General features: G+C 63.5%; 1 protein-coding gene across 2 annotated transcripts; it reads left to right on the top strand.

Moving 5' to 3' along the window:
* The first annotated feature begins 7715 nt into the window (after window positions 1–7715).
* On the top strand, window positions 7716–16163 carry LOC120396466 (flap endonuclease 1-like). 2 transcript variants are annotated; one of them, XM_039521383.1, is made up of 12 exons: window positions 7739–7774; window positions 7830–7983; window positions 8319–8409; window positions 8846–8948; window positions 9342–9387; window positions 9924–10009; window positions 10437–10573; window positions 12089–12149; window positions 13832–13963; window positions 14349–14500; window positions 15194–15347; window positions 15679–16163. In XM_039521383.1, the coding sequence occupies exons 2-12, from the start codon at window positions 7902–7904 to the stop codon at window positions 15763–15765; spliced, it is 1131 nt and encodes a 376-aa protein (XP_039377317.1). In that variant the 5' UTR covers window positions 7739–7774; window positions 7830–7901; the 3' UTR covers window positions 15766–16163. The 2 variants fall into 2 exon arrangements, with proteins under 2 accessions (XP_039377316.1, XP_039377317.1); XM_039521382.1 differs by having other exon boundaries at window positions 7716–7983.
* Window positions 16164–21400: the final 5237 nt, after the last annotated feature.

The following is a 21400-nucleotide window of genomic DNA, read 5'->3' as shown; positions in this document are numbered from 1 at the left end:
TTCCTACTCTAAGCAGAACTTCTTTAACTGCGTCTCTTCCTCATTGAGCCACGCAGCATCCACGTGGTAGGGAGTAGACTGCCTAGTGCTGGATGAACAACCTGGCTGTGATGTTGGGGCAACAGTTCAGGGAGGAGGAGGAGAGACTTGGGAGGCTGAACTGAACGCGTACAGAGGTTGCCCTAGAGTGGGTGGAAGATCGAGATCTGCAGGAACAAGGAACGTCCCCCAGATTCCCCTTGTGGATATGGGTACGGCCAATGAGGAGCGTGCCGAGAGCCCCTATGCCTAACGTGTGATTGGTGCTGATCCCAGGATGAGCTGTATGTCTGGACCAAGCTGTAAACCGGCCTCTGGGGGACAAAAGGGAGGGGGGAGAAGAATTCGAATTCAACCCCGATTAACCTCAAAGTCATCTGGGGTAATTGCGGGTCAGCTCCTGGCACTGCCTGCCAGCCACCATCCAGCTTCCTGCAAGGCCCACTATGCTGACTGCAGGTGGGCTCCAGGTCAGCAAGGAGCCCTATGGCTTGCAGGGGCAATACATTCTCGCTCAGTACGGACTCTGAAGGCAGCTCCAGCGCCGGCGTTGGCACCGGTCTTCACGTCTCAGTCTGTACTGACGTCGTCATTGCCGAAGAACCGGTCAGAGCTGGTACGGACACCGGGCGAGATATGGTACCCAGGCGTATGTGCGGTACCAAGGATGGTGTCGGTGCCATAATCATTGATGAAGTCACCGCAGCTGATGGTTCATTGGTGATTGGAGAGTCTGGGACTGATAGTTATGACTGGTCTGATGTCGCCCGGTAGGCCAAGGGCGTGGTCATTGTTGGTGCTGAAGACGGCAGTTCTGGACTCACACATGATGCTGGAGTTGACTGTACAGCCTCTCAATGTTGCCTTGGTAGCAGAGAATGGGTTGAAGGCCCAGCTCCTTCACAGGTACCCGAGGAGACACCGTGCCAGTCAGCACTGATCCCTGCAGAGAACAACTCTCTCTGCCAGCTGGAGGGGCTGTGTTCCCATGTACAGGTCCTTTTTCTCGGTGGAGCCCTCCTAGAGGCTGCCTCCGCGTTCTGCCACAGAACATCAGTGCGATGAGGCTCAGACGACAGCTGAGGAGCCGGTACCATTTCCAGTGCTGACACAGGCTCGTGGCTGGCTTACATCTCAAGTGCCTTGCTAACTGCACCCTTGTCCTGAAGCACCTGTCCTTACCATGTCCCTCTCCCAGGCACAACAAACACCTGTGTGGGGATCACTATTTGGAATAGTCCCTCATGTGATGGGCAATGTTTAAATCCCGGTGAAGACATTCCACCAGGAAACTACAACTAACTAACCCACCCACCACCTGAGGTACTAACTACTAAACAACTAACTATGAACACGAAGTTCTCAACAACTGAGAGATAAAAGAGCGGTGCCCACAGCGCTCCGACTCTAGCTGTGGGTGATGAGAAGGAACTGAAGAGGGTCAGGGCGATGCTGCCCTTATACAGCCGGGAGAGGCTATGAGTCAAGGGGCGTGAGCACTACCCCTACGGGTACTGCTAGAATTGCTCCGGCTTTGGTGCAGTGGGTGTGCACACCCCAGAGTGACAGGAACGCCTGTCAGCACTCGAGAAGGACAAAGAGCCGGCCAGAGCCTGTGGGGCTCCTGGGGCCTGTCACTTCTAGGGCAGCTAACTCCTACGTAGGGCAGTGGTCCCCAGCCTTTTTTGCCTGGCGGGCACCAGATGACGAGCCATGGAGGACCGTGGTGGTGGACGAGCATCTGCCGCCACCTCTGGATGACGCTGCTTGTTGGCAGCATTTCGGAGGCTGCTCGTCCGCCGGCAGTATGCGGCAGGGTGGGGACCCCTGACATAGGGGCTCATGCCCTGATACACAATGCCTGTCACCAGGGTAACGATTTATGCAGACAGACAAGGTCAGCAGAGTGCACTGTAAGTCAGGAGTTCCACCGGCAGAGCTGCGGGGGGGGAGGGGGGGCGCGAGTGGCACCAAGGGGTGGTGCAGAATTTACCTGACTCCTTTAATTTTATCGAGAGAAAAGCCCAGGAGCTGCTCTTGATGTTTTAACCTCCTTCATGAGGAAAGGCAGAAAAGTTCAAACTTATTATGCAAGGGTCTTAACTGCACAGTGAGGATCCCAGAGACAGGGAAAAGCCAGGCCAGGGTACAAGTGTGACTCCTCTAAACCAGCAGCAGCTACAACTCTCGATACCCAAATGGTTCAGGCCCAGTCAGAGCATTAATACGGGTAAGAAACTCAAATCTGCTTGGGGGGTTCCCCCCAGCTGCTCTTCCACACCCTGAATGGACGGCCTCTGCACACGGAGGCCAAGCTGGAGAGCTCAACGTTGCCCTAAGGGTGGGTGGGTGAGCTTTCCCAGGTGTTAAGAGGGACATTCAAGAAGATTTCAGCAGCTTGGTTTGAAACCTTCTCATGGGGTCTCCAATGAGGACCTGGCTTTGCCAAGCGATGGCGGAGAAGCAAGTGAACCCAGCGGCCAGGCCAGCTTCCGTCTGAGGGTGCACTCTTGGGTTACGCTTGTGGTGTGTGTCTAACCAGAGAGTCACAGCCACACAGCGCTCCCTCCAGTAATCGCCCAGGCAGAGACAGCCAGCGTGCTCGTGCGACTCCATGGGGACACATGCACAGGGTGGGAAACGCTTTACTTCAGCTGGTCTCACTTTTTTATTTTCCCTTTCAAGTGAGGAAATTAACTGTAAAAAACAGCTCGTGCTCAAGGCTTTACAGGCACAAGAGTCAGGACATTCAAGGCTGCACTTCCCAAGGCCATCAGACCTATAGGACAGTGAGTTATCATGGGACAGCCAAGATACTACAGGCCACTGGTAGCACCAACAGCACTTTGACATGAAAAGTTCCAAGTACTCAATAATAACATTATCCTCACAGAGGGGCTGAGTTAAACTGGGGCGGGGAAACAGGAGTCCCCTGAATTTAATACCCGTAAATTCACAAGAGTCTGTTAATGCCTGGAATGAAATGGTAAATGCAGACTGGTTGGCAGCAACAATACCCTGAGCTCCATCTGCTTAAGGAATGGGCTCCCAAGTGACGTGCTGGAGACGTGGGACCAGGCACTCTCACAGTCTGCAACAGTATCATGCAATGGGCTGCTGGGAAACGGACTGGCAGGTCCTTTCTGTCCCCAGTTCCCTTGAGCCTACGATGGAATAGCCAGCCTCTTCCCTAGGCGGCCTGTAACTCCTCCTGGAAGGCTGGGGGCATTGAACCAGCCGGCTTCCAAGAGGGCTCCATAGTCACCCTGCCTCTTCTCCCCACCCCAGAGACCGAAGAAGAAATTCGAAGCAGTTTGGAGCGGCAGTTGGGTGTATTTCTGCCCTATCGGGGCCCATTCCAGGGAACAGCAGCAAATGGAACAGCTCCAATCTTTGGAATCCTCCTCTCATCCAGCATCAATCAGTTACCCAAGTCACAAGCCGCTGCAGCGACTTACCTGGAGCCTGAGGGCTGAACCCAGTGCACTAATGTGCCATAAACGTGAAGGTTAACTCTACAGTCCAAGGGCCCAGGTCACACTGCATGCTGGAAGCTGTAACCTCTGCACCAAGGCTGACGGCAGCCACAGACCACAGTGAGAACACCACAGACAGCACCTTGGTAAGTCCCACATAAAATCAATCAAGGTCGAGGTGCTGTGTCTGTAAGGCCCACTGAAATGCTAAATTTCCTGCTGCCAGGAGACAGCTGAGGACGGCCTCCTTCCTCAGCATCAGCAGTGTCTCCACCTTCACCCCGGACAGGAGGCCAGCTGTGCTCAACACCAGGCTGCCCAGTATCCCATAGAAATTCATGGTGAAAATGGAAAGGATGAGGATGGTGATGGAGGCCACCATGGTGACAGACTGGGCAACCATGGCCCTGCTCTCTTCACTGAAATACTCCAAGCCCGTGGCCAGCAGCAGGGCTCCTCCCAGGAGGATGTTGGCAGTGGAGTGGTCACCGTTCAACCAGTGGAATCCAAAAGCCAGCAAAGGGAGGCCAATGACGGTGGAGACCCAGGTACCGGACTGGGAATCTGCTGCCAAGGTAAGCCCAAGAGGTGTCCAGAAGAAGCCAACTGCTCCCACAAGTGCTGCCAGGGCCTGGAGGAGGAACCCTGCGGCGGCCCCGCGATTTATCTACAAACACACAGAGGCAAGCAATGAGTGGCAGGCCACGGTCACAGGGAACTCAGCAGAACAGACACAAAGCAATAGCTTGGACACCCAGGGTAACAGCCTGAGAATCCATCCCCCCGGCTGGTACCCAGAGTTGCATCACACTGTCAGCGGGAGTCCATCCTTCACCAGCTCCACTGCTTCCTTCCACACACAGCTCCTCACAAAAACATCTTTGCCTGTGTTCCTTCCTAGCTCTAGTGCAACTGTGAAACCCCTTTTGTTCCACTGACAACTGCCCACCCCCAAAGCAGATTCCCCAGCGTCACAGACACTGCCGCTGCCTCCTGCCGTCACAAACAGATTCATCCTTCCCCAGCTTCTGCAAAAAAATCACCTGGAGCTGGTGAAGCAGGTATGGCGCCAAAGCACCGAGGAGTCACCCGGTAGAACAGAGCACATTAAACGTGGGCCCCAGGCCTCCTTATCAGACTCTTGACACGTGTAAGCGTTAAGCTAACTCGCAATCAAGTGCCACAGGAAGAAACCTGGTAAGTTATCACTGGGCCTGAAAATCTGTTTGTCCAGTAAATATGGGGGCAACCAGATGCGAACGAGGGACAACGCAGATGGCCTTTCGCTCGGCCACAGCGCTAGCGCGCAGTGCGTTGACTTGTTCTCTGCGCTGGCCGTTTCCGTTAACAAGGCCTGTCTCTGGCAGGTGGAAGAACATGAACAGCTGCTCACAGCTGCCACCTGGGCACGGCCATGGTCAGAGGGGCACATTGGTCCCTTCCTGAGCCCTGCGCCTCCCCGACACGATGCTCTCGGCAATCGCTCTCACCTGGAAAGTGCGGACGGCTGAGCTGAGACACACGGCGCACAGCCCCGCGCTGGGGAGAGCCGTGCCCCACGCTGCGGGCTGGCCAGCCATGGGGGCAGGGGCCCTAGCCAGCCTGAAAGGGAGAGCAGAGAGCTGGGTTACCGGGGGCCCGCAGCGCCCCCCGGCTGCTGAGCAGAGCCCCCGCCCGAGCCGCACAGGGGGGACACGCAACAGCAACTGCCTGGGCCGGGGCAGAGCCGTCAGCTGCGAAACCGCCTGAGAACTTCACGGCCATTGCCCCCCCCCGGGTGCCCCTCCCGATCCCAGGCTGGCGCCCCTCCCCCTGGGTACCTCCCCTGACCCCAGAGCGCCCTCCGGGTACCACTCTCCCCTGCCCCAGGCGCCCTCCCCGACCCCAGAGCGCCCCTCCCCGGGTACCACTCCCCGACCCCCAGGGCGCCCCTCCTCCGGGTGCCCCTCCCGACCCCAGGGCGCCCCTCCCTCCGGGTGCCCTCCCCACGGCACCCCTGCTCCCAGGCTGGCGCCCCTCCCCGGGTACCCCTCCTCCTCAGGGTGCCCTCCCCCACGGCAACCCCCGCGCCCCGGCTGGCGCCCCTCCCCCGACCCCCAGCGCGCCCCCCCCTCCGGGTACCACTCCCCCTCCCCCGCTCCCAGGCTGGCGCCCCTCCCCCCAGGTACCCCTCCCCCTCCCCCCACGGCACCCCCTGCTCCCAGGCTGGCTCCCAGGCTGGCGTCAGCCCCGAGAGCGCCGCGCCCCCCGCTCCGCGCTCACCGGCCCCCCCACCGCACTACACCGGGCTACAGAGTCCTGGGCTAGAGAGGCGCAAGGGGAGTCACCATAGAGAGGCTAGAGGGGCCCAGGACTGGGCGCGCTCTGTGCCCGGACACAGGCAGCGCTGCGCTTGGCGCCCCCTGCAGGCGCGGAGGAGTCATCGCAGCCCATCGGGCCGGGCCAGCCCGCACCGGGCACTGAGCGCCCCCGGCCTGGGGGTCCCCCCATGGGCCGGGCCAGCCCGCACCGGGCACTGAGCGCCCCCAGCCTGGGGGTCCCCCCATGGGCCGGGCCAGCCCGCACCGGGCACTGAGCGCCCCCAGCTCCCCATGGGCCGGGCCAGCCCGCACCGGGGTCCCCATGGGCCGGGCCAGCCCGCACCGGGCACTGAGCGCCCCCAGCCTGGGGGTCCCCCCCATGGGCCGGGCCAGCCCGCACCGGGCACTGAGCGCCCCCAGCCCCGGGGTCCCCCCCCCATGGGCCGGGCCAGCCCGCACCGGGGTCCCCATGGGCCGGGCCAGCCCGCACCGGGCAGAGAGCCCCCAGCCTGGGGGTCCCCCCCATGGGCCGGGCCAGCCCGCACCGGGCACTGAGCGCCCCCAGCCTGGGGGTCCGCATGGGCCGGGCCAGCCCGCACCGGGCACTGAGCGCCCCCAGCCTGGGGGGTCCCCCCCATGGGCCGGGCCAGCCCGCACCGGGCACTGAGCGCCCTCAGCCTGGGGGTCCCCCCATGGGCCGGGCCAGCCCGCACCGGGCTCTGAGCGCCCTCAGCCTGGGGGTCCCCCCATGGGCCGGGCCAGCCCGCACCGGGCTCTGAGCGCCCCCAGCCTGGGGGTCCCCCCATGGGCCGGGCCAGCCCGCACCGGGCACTGAGCGCCCCCAGCCTGGGGGTCCGCATGGGCCAGGCCAGCCCGCACCGGGCACTGAGCGCCCCCGGCCTGGGGTCCCCCCCATGGGCCGGGCCAGCCCGCACCGCGCTGAGCGCCCCCAGCCTGGGGGTCCCCCCATGGGCCAGGCCAGCCCGCCCCGGGCACTGAGCGCCCCCAGCCTGGGGGTCCCCCCATGGGCCGGGCCAGCCCGCACCGGGCACTGAGCGCCCCCGGCCTGGGGTCCCCCCCATGGGCCACTCTCCCCCTCGGGGGCATCAGCCGCCCCGCAGCCTCAGGCTCGCCCGGGCAATCAGGGCTGGAAAAGCCTCTTTGCTTCCAGGCAGCCTCCCCCCGCCCATCCCTGGGCGTCCCGCTGCCGGGATCTGCCTGCCCGGGGCCCGGCCCTGCGGCTGCCCCCGCCCGGCTCCCCGGCCGCGCAGGCGGCGCAGCTTCGGGGAGGTGCCGGGCAGCGCAGCCCCGCCCCGCTCCTTCCTTCCAGCCCGGCCCGGCTCCCGGTGCGCTCCGGCCTCCGCGCCTCCCTGCCCGGCTCCGAACCCAGCGCCGGTTCCGCTCCTGTGGCTGCCGCTGCTCCTAGACCCGGCTCCGAGCCCCGGCCGCGCTGCCCCTCGCGCTGGTCCCTGCTCTGAGCTCCGCTGCCTGCCGGGGGCCTGCCCGGTGTGTGTCCCCGTTCTGGGGAGTGTCTGCCCCCTGCTCCTCCGTGCCCAGCCCCCGGGGCACCCCCATCTGTGCCCCCCAGTGCACCCCTCTTCTGTGCCCAGCCCCAGGGGCACCCCCCATCTGTGCACCCCAGTGCACCCCCATCTGTGCCCAGCCCCAGGGCACCCCATCTGTGCCCCCAGTGCACCCCTCTTCTGTGCCCAGCCCCCGGGGCCCCCCCCATCTGTGCCCCCCAGTGCACCCCTCTTCTGTGCCCAGCCCCCGGGGCCCCCCATCTGTGCCCCCAGTGCACCTCTTCTGTGCCCAGCCCCGGGCACCCCCCATCTGTGCACCTCCCATCTGTGCATCCCCCATCTGTGCACCCCTCTTCTGTGCCCAGCTCCCGGGGCACCCCCCATCTGTGCACCTCCCATCTGTGCCCAGTCCCTGGGACACTCCCCATCTCTGCACCCCGCTCCTGTGCCCAGCCCCCGGGGCACCCCCCATCTGTGCCCCCCCAGTACCTCCCTCTTCTGTGCCCAGCCCCTGGACACCCCCATCTGTGCCCAGCCCCTGCAGAGATTCCCAGCTCGTGCCCATGGGCATTGCCAGGTTGGCAGATGTGATTAAGGAGGAGGCTGCGGAGGCCGTGAGCTCATTCCCTCTGCGGCAGTATCGAGGTGAGCGCCCCTCAGCTCTTCCCCAGCCTGGGGCACGGCTCCTCCTGCTGCCCCCCCGGCGGCAGGGGCCTGGGGGCAGATGGGGATTCGGAGCGCAGAGGAGGGTGGCAGAGGCTGAGATCGCCTGGGAATGGTGCGGGTAGTGGCTGGGGACATGCCAGGCAATTGGGAGGGGGGTGAATGGGGAAGGAGCCCTGGGGGGTGCATTGGAAGAGGAGGAGTGAGACTCCCCAGGCAGGCAGTTCCAGAGAGCCAGCCCCTTGGGACAGGATGTGTGGGGGGGGGGGTATGCCTGTTCCTGGGGGAATAACCCGGCTGTTCCCTTGGCTTCCCAGACCGTGTCATAGCCCTGGACGCATCCATTGCCATTTACCAGTTCCGCACGGCCATGCCGAAGCTCTTCAACCGCAACGGGGAGAACATCAGGTGAGTGGCCTGTGCCCCTGCAGTGCCCGGCTTCCCCAGGGCAGCTCCCTGCTCCCAGAGCCCCTAGGCAGCCCCAGCTCCGCGGGGTCGCTCGCTCACTCACACGCTGACTTGCAGTGCCGGGGGCCCAGCGGGGACAGGTCAGTGGCCTGATGGCTTGTGTGCGGGATTCGGAGCCAAGACCCCCTGGGGCCTGCCCTCAGCCTTGCCATGGACTTGCTGGGTGGCTTTGGGCAGCCCCCGGCCCGTGCCCAGGCCTCCGTGCGTGGGGCTACGGCTGCTGACACCCTCACGTGGAAACTGAGAGGCAGCTGTGTCGTTCCGGGCCTGCACCCACATGGGCTTCCCTCGTTCTGTTGGAGCAGCTCCCGCTGCCGGGCTCTCGGTCCCGCGTGGCGCACGGGCCGTGGTGGCAAGCCGCAGGCTTTTGTCTCAGTCACTTGCAGGGGCTGTTTTACCGGACGCTGCATCTCCTGGAAAATGGCATCAAACCGGTGTTTGTCTTTGACGGGCGGCCCCCTGACCTCAAACAGCCACTGGTTGGTATCAGAGACGTGCTGGGATGTTTGTTAATGGCGCTGGGTGGGCTGTGCCTTTAAGGGCTGAGCTTCCTGGATAGAGAGTCCAGGCGGGGAGCTTGTTGTTAGGTCACTTACCTGCGGGAGTGGCCCCAGGCGCAGTACTGTAGGCAGAGCTCCTGCAAGCACTGTGTGATCCCTGAACACGGCAGAGGGGACAGAACATGCAGCAATGGGGGTGGGGATACCCGGATTATCATTCTCTGTCACAGCCAGCAGGGGGCGCTGCTGGAACTGGGACAGGGGCTGGGGGAGTTCTGCAGATGTTCTCTGTCCCAGCCAGTGGGGGACGCTGCAGGGCCCGGGGTGAGAAGGGGACGCGCAGATCCTTGTAACAGATTCCTTTCCTTGCAGCTAGCCAGGCGGGCGGAGGCTGCCGGGGCTAGGAGAGATGCTGCAGGTAAATGCCCAAGGCGTGGGATTCTGCCGTGCCGCATTGTAAAGCAGCTGGGGTCCCTGGCTCACCTCATCTGCCCTGCCCCAACTAGGGTGACCAGATGAGAGGGAGAAAATATCGGGACACATCGGGGGGAGGGGCGGGGGTTCTGCCGGCAGAGCAAAAAAAAAAAAAAGCCGAGTGCTGCTGGCGGAACGAAATCTCGGGACAAATTGTGTCCCGACCAAAAATCGGTCGTGACGCGGGACAAACACCTAAATATCGGGACAGTCCCGAATCGGGACGTCTGGTCACCCTAGCCCCAAGCGGGCCCTCCCCCGCCCCTGCCTCAGAGAGCTCCCTGGGCCCGGCAGGGCCAGCGTTACCTTCTCCAGCAGCGGTCGTCAGTGGCCCCTGTCCGGGTGCCAGGCCTAGATCAGGGCCTTCGTTGTCCAGGCCTGGGGTCCGGTTTGGACATGCAGCGCCTGTTTGCAGCAGCAGGGGGCACTGGACCTGGTCCCGGGGCGACCCCCTGACCCACATTCCTCCGCTGGTTACAGAGTCCGGCCGGGCTGAAAACCTGCCGCGGCCCCTGAAGCAGGATTGCGAGACCCTGCTGAGCTACCTGGGTGTGCCATATGTGCAGGTAACACGGAGCGGGACAGCACGGGGTTGGGTCCCCCGTGGGTCCCTGGGGCAGCTGTCCGGGCTCCCCAGGAGAAGGGGAGAGGCCCCTGTGCTTGGGCGAAGCCGGTTGCTTTGGTTGCAGTTTCTTGCTCTGCAGGGATGGCCCGGGTGGCGCTTCTGGCCAGAGGGTCCATGGCTGAGTGTGACAGAGCTGCAGGGTATCGCTGGTGGAGATGGGGGTTGTTTATCTAGGGCCTACACAAAGTGCTGTTGGGAGGGACACGGACCCTTGACAAAAGCAAACCAGTTGCTGTGATTTAAAGGAAGCAGTGAAAGCTGGTCTGAGCGGGGAAGGGGGAGGAGCGGCCGTGTGCCCCCGGCAGGTCCCGTTCGGGCTCTGTCCCCACGGGGATGCTAGCAGAGCCGCTCTCTGTACCTGTGCGCAGGCTCCGGCTGAGGCAGAAGCCACCTGCGCAGCTCTGGTGAAGTCTGGCAAGGTTTGGTGCACAGCCACGGAGGACATGGACGCGCTGCCTTTCGGGAGCCTCCGCCTGATCCGCCACCTGAGCTCCAAGAACAACTGGTGAGTGGCGGGGGCCGGGCAGGGGCCTTGGCCGGTCTGAGCCCTGCGGGGGGACGTGGTAGAGAGAGGGGGATCCGGGAGCTGCTGGCACCGGGGAACTCGGGGAAGTTCCAGAAGTCTGGCATGAAGCTCATGTGCCAGGATTTTAAAGGGGCAAACAGGATGAGCAGGGTAATTACAGGCCTGTCAGGCTGACGTCCATCCTGGGCAAGGGAATGGAGCGGCTGACACGGGACGCAGGTACTAAAGAATGAAAGGAGGGTGATCGAATGAACGCCAACCCGCACGGGTCTGGGGAAACAGATCCTGTCAGACTCACTCGGTGTCTTTTCTGACCAGATGACAAGTCTGGCTGACAAAAGTGATAGCGCTGGCGTAACAGACTTACACTCCTGAAGGCGTTTGGCCTTGTCCTGCATGTCGGTTTGGTGAAGAAACTAGAACGATATAAAATGAACGTGGCACACAGTGAGCACATTAGAAACTGGCCAAGTGATGGTCTCACAATGGAACGGAAGCCAGGGGCTCCCCGCTGAGCGGGTGTTCGTAGTGAGGCCGCACAGGGATTGGTTCTTGGCCCTAGGCTGTTTAACATTTTTATCAATGACCTGGAGGAAAACACAAAACCGTCCCTGACAAAGGTTGCAGGTGACACGAGGATTGTGGGAGGGGGAAGTAACAGAACTGGTCGTTGACACAGAGCGATCGGCTCACTGGTGAGCTGGGCACAAGCAAACAACAATACGACCAGACGTAAAGACGTCCGTCTAGGGCCGAAGACTGGCGGCCATACTCACTGGGTGGGGACTCTGTGCTGGGAGGTTTGGCGGTGGGGGTGGATAACCAGCTGAACAGGAGCGACACTGTGGCCCAAAGGGCTCACGCAGTCCTGCGAGGTGAACACGGGAATCTCGAGGAGCCGAGCTTATTTCACCTCTGCATGTGGCCCTGGTGCGAGTGCTGCAGGAATCCTGCGTCCAGTTCTGGTGGCCACAATTCGCAAAGGCTGGTGATAAATTGGAGAGGGGTCAGAGAAGAGCCACGAGGATGATTGAAGGGTTAGAAAACGTATTTTCTAGTGAGAGACTCCAGGAGCTCCAGCTATTACCTTACCAAAGAGCAGGTGAAGGGGTGACCTGATCAGTACGTCCGTGGGAACAGAGCTTTGACAGCGGGTTTGTCAGCCTAGCAGACTAAAGTCTAACATGAGCCAGTGGCTGGAGGCTGAAACTAGACAAATTCAGACGGGGGGTGAGGGGCAGGTTTTTAACAGTGAGGCTTAAAACCATGAACCCCTGGAGCAGCAGCCCAAGGCTGTGGGGGATTCTCTCACAGGCCGTATTTAAATCTAAGAGCTCTGCCCCGGGTTTGTGCTGCACTGCACATGCTGAGCTCGCTCCCAGCGCAGGGGATGGCGGCGCGGCTCTGGGGGGTGCCGCAGAGGAAGCCGGGCAGGAATGGGGGCTTGGCAGGGGGAGGGTGCCCAAGCCTCACGCTGCCCTCCGTCTCTTGCAGTGAAGTAGAAGAGTTTTCCCTGCCTGACATCCTGCAGAAGCTGGGCATGACTCAGGAGCAGGTGGGGATGGACTGATGGATTTTGGGGTGTTGGGGTAACGCTGTGGGGCCCCCGTGGACAGCACAACCCCCTGCACTCGCTGCTGCCCAGACACAGAACAGCGACCGGCCCCGCCCAGAGCTGGAATCCGAGGATAGGAGACACCGGGTGGCAGCAGACAGCCCGACGGGCAGCCCAGGGGAACGGCGCCGACGCTGGCCAGCAGGAGTGTTTCGTCGTTCCCTTGGGCTGCCTGTCGGTCTGGGGCACATTGACCAGGTGGGGAGGGACCGTGCTGGTGAGGAGTGTAACGCTGCCTGCCGTGACTGCAGGGCGTGAGTGCCGGGAACCCGGCCCAGCCCCACATCGGCTGTGAGTTCTGTGTTCGATTTCACCCACCAGTTACCAGGTGTGAGCTCCTCAGCCCCCACGACAGCCTAACCGGGGAGTCACAGACAGGCCCGTGGGCGCCCCCCTCTCTCCTGCCACCTGTGCGATAGCCGGGCCCTTCCCCCAAGGATACAGCAACAGTCTGGGACAGGGCGTAACCTAAGGCCCCATCCTCACCCCCGGGCCCTGCGCTTCAGCTCTCACACCCAGGGCCGGCTTTAGGAAGTGCGGGGCCCAGTTCGAACAGTTTCGATGGGGCCCCGGCAGGGATGACTTAAAAAAAAACAAACCATGTGGGGCTTGTACCCACCGGGCGGTGCCGAGTCTTCGGCGGCGGGTCCTTCACTCACTCCAGGTCTTCAGCGGCACTGAAGGACCCGCCACCGAAGACCCGGAGCGCCGCTGGGTGAGTAAAAATTAAAAAGGCGCCTCTAGCCAGGGAAGGGATTCTCACTGGGCGCGGGGCCTGATTCAGGGGAATTGGTGGAATAGGCCTAAAGCCGGCCCTGCGCACACCAAAGCCCCCACTTGTAGCCAGCCCTATAACAAGCTGTCGAAAGCTCCATTACATGGGAAAGGAAACAGGAGGGTTCTTGGCAAGGTTCAGCCGGGAACCACAGAGACACACCGGAGTTACAGTCACAAGTTTCCAAAGGGAATAGAAGCGTCTATCACATGCAAGCTCCATACGTCCTTTCGGGCTGACCCAGGCTGAGCACTGGGGATCTCTTGCTTCTGCCTAGAAACCTGCCCCTCCAGAGTCCAAGCGGAGCATCATCATTTCCCTCCCTCTGGGGGTTTATCCCCCTCCCCCCACGTGCTCTGAGCTGCAAACTCAGCTGATGGGAGGAAACCACTTGCACGACTCAGCTTCATGGGGGGCACAGTAGGTGTGGATGGGCCCTTCCCTGTGGGGCAGGATGTGACACCTCCCGCTGGAGCCAGCACGTCACACTGGTTAGTGTCGCTCTCCTGCCCGGTGAGTTACAGGGTCACAGAGGCTCCCAATCCAACCGCTCAGATGTTCCCCGGCACTAGGGGATACGGATGTTACCCGTGAGATTGATGCCGGCAGGATTCCATGAAGGCTAAACAACATCTTCCAATGCTAACACCTGCTTGAACAATACTAACCCCAGGTGGGCCAGGGTGCCAGCCACGTATTTGTCAGGGTTCGGTTGTGGCCGCTGCTCTGCCAGCCTCTCCGGGATGTGGGGGGGTGGACAGGGACAGAGCGGGTGGCCACCCAGCTAACCCCCCGGTGATGGCTGTCTTCTGCTCCCTCTCCTCGGGCCGGGCCTGTCCTGGGGCAGTTCGTGGACCTGTGCATCCTGCTGGGCTGTGATTACTGTGGCAAGATCTGGCGGCTGGGCCCCAAAAAGGCCCTCAAGCTGCTGCAGCAACATGGGACCATCGAGCAGGTTCTCCAGAACATCGACCCCCAGGTACCGGGGGCGGGGCCTGGGCCGTGTGCTGCAGTGGGGGGGGGGGGGGATCAGGGGAGGGGAGGCTGGGGGGTCAGTGGGCAGGGCCAGGAGGGGTGACTGCCAGCGAGAGCCAGGTAGAGGGGGATGCCCGGGAAGTGGGCAAAGGAGCAGGGCTGGTTGGAGGGAACAAACCCCACGCCCCCTGGGGAAGGGAGCAGCAGTGACCCCCCGCCGGCCTGCGCTCCTGCGGTGTTGCTGTGCACTGGTAACCAGCTGCTGGTCCCTCCCCAGAGGTGGGTGCATTGCAGTGGGGTGCAGCCATTCCTGGGCGTGGCCACCAACGTGCTTTGGGATCCTTTGGGGGCACAGGGTGCCGCTGGCTTGTAAGCTGCTGCTGTTACAGAAGCACCCGCTGCCCGCCAGCTGGGACCTGGAGGGAGCTCGCAGACTCTTCCTGCAGCCGGAGGTGGCCGACCCGGGCCGGATAACGCTGGAGTGGCGCGACCCCGACCCAGAGGGGCTGGTGCGGTTCCTTGCCCACGAGAAGCACATGAAGTCAGTGCCCTGTCGGGATGGGGGGCAGGCGGGTGGCCTCGAACGGGGTGGAGCCCTGTGTGTGATGGGGGGGTCTCGCTTCATTGCGTGGCTGCCCCCAGTCAGACCCCACAGCTGGCAGCCTCAGTACTGAAGCCAGCAGCTGCACAGGCCTTGGCGACTCACCCCCTCTCTCCCGCCCATGGGGGACGTCCAGGGCGGGATGGGGGGAGGGGGGCACGTCTCCAGTGCTCCCGGCCCGGCACCTTTCGCACCAACATGGAGCTCGCCCTGTGAGCAGACTCCCCCCTCCCCCTTTGGGGGCGACACTCAGCGCCCCACACGAGTCTCCAGGCTCTGGCCTGTTTTGTGCATCAGCCAAAGAATTGTCCGTTTCGCCCGGCCCTGTCCCCAGCCCCAGCGTGACTCTCAGAGCCCCAGAGAGGCTGGACGTGGCCTTGGCGGTGGAGCAGATTTACTGCAGGGTCATTGGACACGGAGCTCGGGGAGCCCCCAGGCCCCCTGTAGCGGGGAGCTCGGGGAGCAGGCCTGGCACTGAGCCACTTCTGCTGAGATCCTGGCACGGGACGGGGGGGTGCTTAGGGGATTCTCCCCAACCCCCCTTGGTTTCCGTTCCTCTCGCTGTGATGCCCCCCTGGTCCAGATCCCCTCCAGGCCCTGCCCCCTCCCCGCTGACCCGAGCTCTGTTTCCAGCGAGGCGCGGGTGTGCCGGCGGCTGCAGCGGTGGCAGGAGGCCCAGGCCAAGCCTGAGGAGGCCCAGCCCAAGCAGCGAGCGCCCGGGGAGGGCGGGAGGCAGCGGAAGCTGGGCGAGTTCTTCCCAGCCAGCAAACGGGCACGTCCGCCGCAGGTAAGGGGGGTGCGCGCCAGGCCCCCGGCACCGGGGGGGCCCGAGGGATGGCACAGGGGGTTATCCTGTGTATGGGTCGAGATCTGCAAACAGCATTGAGCCAGTCGTGTGTGTGAGGAGGGGTGGGGGCCAGGCCTGGCGCTAGCCACCCGGGTTCCTCATGGCCCTACACGGATCCCTTTGCTTCCAGTCCTGCCCCCATTGGTCCCAGCCAGCAGGGGCCTGGGCACGTATCAGTCTGGCCGCCCTCTCTGCTGGGGGCTGCCCTTGCATCGACAGGACCCAGACAGTGAGACGAGCTGCTCTGATCTCGGCCACTTTCCTTCCCCAGGTGCCCGGCCCCCGGCCCAGCAGGAGGAGACAGAAACCGCAGGCAGAGATGCCCGGGGAAGCAGGCAGCCCGGAGCTGGGGAAGTGAGATGCTGCCTCGCTCCTGCTCCTGCCACAGCACCCATACACTGCCGTCTGCTCTCCCCCAGGCCTGCCAGCCACGCCCAGTGGGCAGCCGGGGCAACGTGCCAGGAGCCCAGTGGCTGCACCTGATGGGCGCAGACGGAACCAGATCGCAGCCGCTTTCCACTTTAATGCCCAGGTGCAGGCCATGCTCCAGCATGCAATACGGCCCAGGCGAGGCACTGCATGCTGGGAGCTGCAGTCTCTGCCGGCTGCCCACTGGCACTGTCCTTAGGTGGGTGGGTGGGTGGGTGGCAGGAACAGCCGGCTGGACAGGTTGGTTCAGTAGCCCCATCCTGAGAGCTCCAACAGATTCTGCGGGTCGAGAGTGAGGGGCACCGGCAGAGCTGGGGGGGAGCCCAGAGCTGGAATAGGGGGCTGCGGATTGGGAGTGAGGGGCACTGGCAGAGCTGGGGGAGAGCCCAGGGCTGGAATAGGGGGCTGCGGATTGGGAGTGAGGGGCACTGGCAGAGCTGGGGGGGAACCCAGGGCTGGAATAGGGGGCTGTGGGTCGGGAGTGAGGGGCACTGGCAGAGCTGGGGGGGAGCCCAGGGCTGGGATAACAGGGGGATGCAGGTCGGGAGTGAGGGGCACTGGCAGAGTTGGGGGGAGCCCAGGGCTGGGATAACAGGGGGCTGCGGGTTGGGAGTGAGGGGCACTGGCAGAGCTGGGGGGGAGCCCAGGGCTGGAATAGGGGACTGCGGATTGGGAGTGAGGGGCACTGGCAGAGCTGGGGGGGAACCCAGGGCTGGAATAGGGGGCTGCGGGTCGGGAGTGAGGGGTGCCAACAGAGCTGGGGGGGAGCCCAGGGCTGGGATAGGGGGCTGCGGGTCGGGAGTGAGGGGTGCCGACAGAGCTGGGAGCCCAGGGCTGGGATAGGGGGCTGCGGGTCGGGAGTGAGGGGCACCGGCAGAGCTGGGGGGGAGCCCAGGGCTGGAATAGGGGGCTGCGGGTCGGGAGTGAGGGGCACTGGCAGAGCTGGGGGGGAGCCCAGGGCTGGAATAGGGGGCTGCGGGTCGGGAGTGAGGGGTGCCGACAGAACTAGGATGGGGAAGTAACACAGTTCCTACGCGCTCTGTGCCTGTAGCAGCAAGTTGAGGCCGGCGTTGGCCGCCTTTCAGAACTCTCAGGTTTCTGCTGCCAGGCCCATCACTGTGGTTTCAGGGCACCAGGGCACAGAGCCACTAAACGACTTGCCCACGGTCACACAGGAGGCTGCAGCAGTGGCAGGATTAGAACCCAGCTCTCCTGAGCCCCCAGTGCATGGATCACAGGCTTGTCCTGCCTGTTGGCCTGGCCCCAGCGCCTGTTGGAGAGAGTCCGACCGGAGCGCCATCCCTCAGCTGCCTGGTGCGCCAAGCGGGAGGCGGCTTGTTTTCGGTACCCAAGGGAGCAGAATGGGGATGGGGCTAAGGAAGGGAGGAATGAGGGTGAATATCGGGAGTGACTCCACGGCTGGGAGATGGATCCGACTGTGGGATCATCCGCCAGGGACATTTCAGAGCAGGCCGGACTGAGGAACGGGGGGGGGGGGGCACACGCCATCCTGCCCCCAGCACGTGGACCAGGCAGGCCTGCTAGCGATAGAGGGAGGCCACGCCAGCGGCACGACCTGCCCCAGAGCGGCCCCGTCTCTGCCTGCACGGCTCGGCTGAGCGCCTGCGGCACCGCCCTGCGCTGCGCATCAGCTGACGATGGTGCCGGTTCTTGGGGTGGCCTCTGCTCCTCGCTGTAGCCTGGACTGTCCTCGGGGAGGAGCCCAGAGGTGGGGCGGAGACCCCAGGGCCCCAGGAGGGGACAGCAGAGATGGGAGGGGCCCAGCACAGGGAAGATGATTGAGGGTTTATTCAAGTACATCCAGGGGTGAGAACTCTCAGTGGCGGAGACTGGGTCTGACTTTATGGCGCTGCCATGGCCTGTCCTGGTGCAGGCCCAGAACTCCCCCCCGCCACCTGCTTTCGTTAGCTCTGCTGCGCCCAGATCTGCGTCAGTGCTGGGAGCTACCCCTGCCCCGGAGCCAGGCCCTGCTGGGCACGTCCACGCTGCAGCCGGCCGTGAGCCTCCCCAGTCCCTGACCCCCGGTGCCAGCGGCCCGCGTGCCACAAAGAGCAGGGGAGATGCTCCGGCTCGGGCTGGCACTCCGGCTCCCCAGTCCGGTGGTATCTGATAGGGCTGGGAGCTCGCTCCCGGCTGCTGCACAGAGGTGCCCGCTGCGGCTCTCCCGCTATCTCCGCCCTGCCCAGCCCAGCGGGGCACCAGGCACCGTCTCCTGCTCTGTTCTGAGAGCTCGGCAATAAAGTCGGAGGTGATACAATTCAGTCTGATTGTAATTGGTAAAGAGCCTCTGGCACCAGAGCTCCCGGGAGTCACAGCTACTGGGAGTCCCTGCGCTGCCATGCGAAGCTGCTGGAGTAGCCTGGAGCTTCCCCACCCCCAAGCTCCTGCCCCACTCCCCACAGCGCCCCCTGCTGGGAGAGGTGGGGACTGCAGTAACCGGGAGCTCCCCCCCAGCCAGCTCCTGCCCCACTCCCCACAGCGCCCCCTGCTGGGAGAGGCTGGGACTGCAGTAACCAGGAGCCCCCCCGCCAGCCAGCTCCTGCCCTGTTCCCCACAGCGCCCCCTGCTGGGAGAGGTGAGGACTGCAGTAACCGGGAGCTCCCTCCCCCAGCCAGCTCCTGCCCCACTCCCCACAGCGCCCCCTGCTGGGAGAGGCTGGGACTGCAGTAACCGGGAGCCCCCCCACCAGCCAGCTCCTGCCCTGTTCCCCACAGCGCCCCCTGCTGGGAGAGGTGGGGACTGCAGTAACCGGGAGCTCCCCCCCAGCCAGCTCCTGCCCTGTTCCCCACAGCGCCCCCTGCTGGGAGAGGTGGGGACTGCAGTAACCGGGAGCTCCCCCCAGCCAGCTCCTGCCCTGTTCCCCACAGCGCCCCCTGCTGGGAGAGGTGGGGACTGGAGTGGTTTTGAGCTCAGCCACCCTGATATCAGCGGCGTGACCTAGCCAGGCCCTGAGCTCTGTACCTCCATTGCGCTGCACGTGCAGCTGGCACCGGGAGTGGCCGGTCCCACAGGGGGTCGATGGGTGGGAGCCAGCCGGGATGGACCCTGGTTTGGCTGATGAGCTCAGTTCAAGTGGACAGGAAGCTTCTGGCCCCCTCCTCCTCCCCGGCCGTGGGAGCGCTCGTTAGCCCCTCAGGCCCAGCCCAGGTGGTGCCTGCTCAGAGCCAGGGGCCTTGCCAGGGAGCGTGAGGCGCTGGGCCTGCTTGCAGCGGGGAGGACGTGCCATGCGAGCCCAGGGACTTTGCCACCCCTCGCTGCAGAGTCCCAAAGGCGTGAGCCCGCTCTGGGCTGATGGCTGGGGGGAAGATGTCTGCTGGGGCCCGAGGGGAATTGCTGCTCTCCCCGGGGGGAGCGGGACCCGGGCCGGCCTGCTCGCCGTGCTGTTCCCGCTGCCCTGGCGGGACGGAGGCCCAGGGGACCCGTTCACCCCTGCGCTGGTGGGCTCAGCGTGGTGCACTGACGCGCTAGGCAGGGCCTGGCTGAATTGGTTCCTGGGGCCAGCGCAGAGGAGTGGGGACAGAGGCAGCCAGCGCGCGCCTGGAGACCCCCTCCACACCCCACAGCACATCACGCATCCTACGGGGAAACCCCAGATAACACGGGGCTGGGGCCGTCGCACCTCCAGCTGCACAGGGCCAGCTCGCTTGGAGGGGCTGCTGGGAGCCTGGGTCTCCTGGAAGGGGCTGACTAACTCCGAGCTCACAGCTCCTCACCCTGCCACCGCCCGAGCTCCTGGCTCGGTGACTCTTCCAGTGAGCGCGGGCACCATGGCCTGCCGGGCTGTACGGGAGCCCGGGCAGTCGGGGGGCTGTGGTCACACAACGCATTGCACGCGGCTTCTGCCATGTGTGGGAGCAGCCGCCCTGCCCAGCGACGCCCAGGGCGGGCGGGAATTGAGAAGCAGGCTCCTGCCTGCCCCCTGCCCAGCGCGGTGCGGCGGTGGCAGCAGGAGAGGGAGCTGGAATAGCAGAGATCCAAACAGCTGCTGGGCTCAGGTAAGAGTCTCCAGTTACGGGGGGTGGCAGGGACCCCGATATTTACACTGCCTAGTGGGTCCCATTATAGACTATTCCTGTGCCCCTGTCGCTGAGAGTCCCAGCCCGCCCCGGCTGCCAGCAGGCCTGCTCCCTGGCTAGGGACGGGCCCTGTCTGCCCCATTCAGGTCAGCTGAGCGGTGAGCTCTCAGACGTCCCATTTCCCTCCCCGCGACAACCTGCCAGCCTGGTAACGGCCATGGGGGCTGGAATGGGGGGGCTGCAGCACCCCCGGGCTTGACATGGCTGTCGTTAGAAACAGGGTTCACAGTTCGGTTCAGTGGCTCTCAGCCGCCCGGGTAACAGAACGGGCCCTGCTGTGCTGCTGGGCCAACCCTCCCCTTCCCCCTAAACCCAGCAGCCTGTGCCCGCATGGGGCTAACAAACTTCTTGTAGCCATCAGCAAAGTGAAGCTTTTAGCTCCAGCTGCCTGAATTCTTGCAATGAAGGTTGAGGGTTCAAATCCTGCTCTGGGAGGAAAAACACTCGAGGCCGTGATGTTATTTCAGGAGGCTTTTAGCAATGGGGCAGGGCTGGAGTCAAGCACTGGGAAGTGAGGACATGCCAGAATGCAGGCTGCCCCCGCCCCCGTCGCTCCGCCCCCTGAAGCATGTGCATTACGTGACACTGCTTTAACGACATGGGCATCAATGGTTTTTCCCACAGGGCCCAGCCTCACTCAGGGCACAGGACTCACATCCCGGGGCGGAACTAAGGTCGCAGGGAGAACCATACATCTGGCATTTCCTAACTTCTGCGTGTTGGACTTAGCCACCGAAAAATGAGCTTGTAACAGATATTTGCACATTATTTGACATATGAATATTAAGTAGTAATGGGCTGAATCTGCAGCAAGGGAGGTTGGGGTTAGAGACTGGGAACAGGTTTCTAACGCTCCGGGTAGCTAAGCTCTGGAACAGGCGTCCCAGGGGGTTGTGGAATCCCCGGCCCTGGAAGTTTTTAAGAGCAGGTTGGACAAACCTGCCGGGCAGGTCTAGGTTTGCACGGTGCAGGGGGCTGGACTTGACTCCATGAGCTCCCTCCCTGCCCCCATTTCTGTGGCCAGCGAGGCTGGTGCTGAACAAACCCATAGCCAGTGCCAGACTGTGCCCCAGAGAGCTTACAGGGCAAGCACCAGGCAGGGCCGTGGGGGTAGAGGAGACGGGTATCAACAGTGATAGGGCACATTCTTGTCGAAAGGGTTTGCCAGCCTCCCCCAGTCCCAGGCAGCACTCCGCTCGCAACCTCCCCAGGCCCCGCTGTCCCGCCACAGGTTAGCAATAGGCACACTCCTGCCCCGAGCATCCCGGGGTGCGCAGCCCTGAGCCGTTGGGGACTCTCGGATCTGCCACTCCCTGGGGAATGGTGTCCCCCACCCCGGCTTACCCGTGAGACCTCCGCAGCACCGCGCTGGTTTGGTTTGTGGTGAAAACAAGTCAAAGTCGATTTACCAAAGACCAGAGCTGTGAGAAGCAGCAAGTAGAATTAATGTAACATATCAACTAAAAT

This window comes from Mauremys reevesii, linkage group 2 (assembly GCF_016161935.1).
Source record: "Mauremys reevesii isolate NIE-2019 linkage group 2, ASM1616193v1, whole genome shotgun sequence".
Lineage (NCBI taxonomy): Eukaryota > Metazoa > Chordata > Testudines > Geoemydidae > Mauremys > Mauremys reevesii.
Note: the sequence above shows the minus strand (reverse complement) of the source record. Positions and strands in the feature narration are given on the sequence as shown.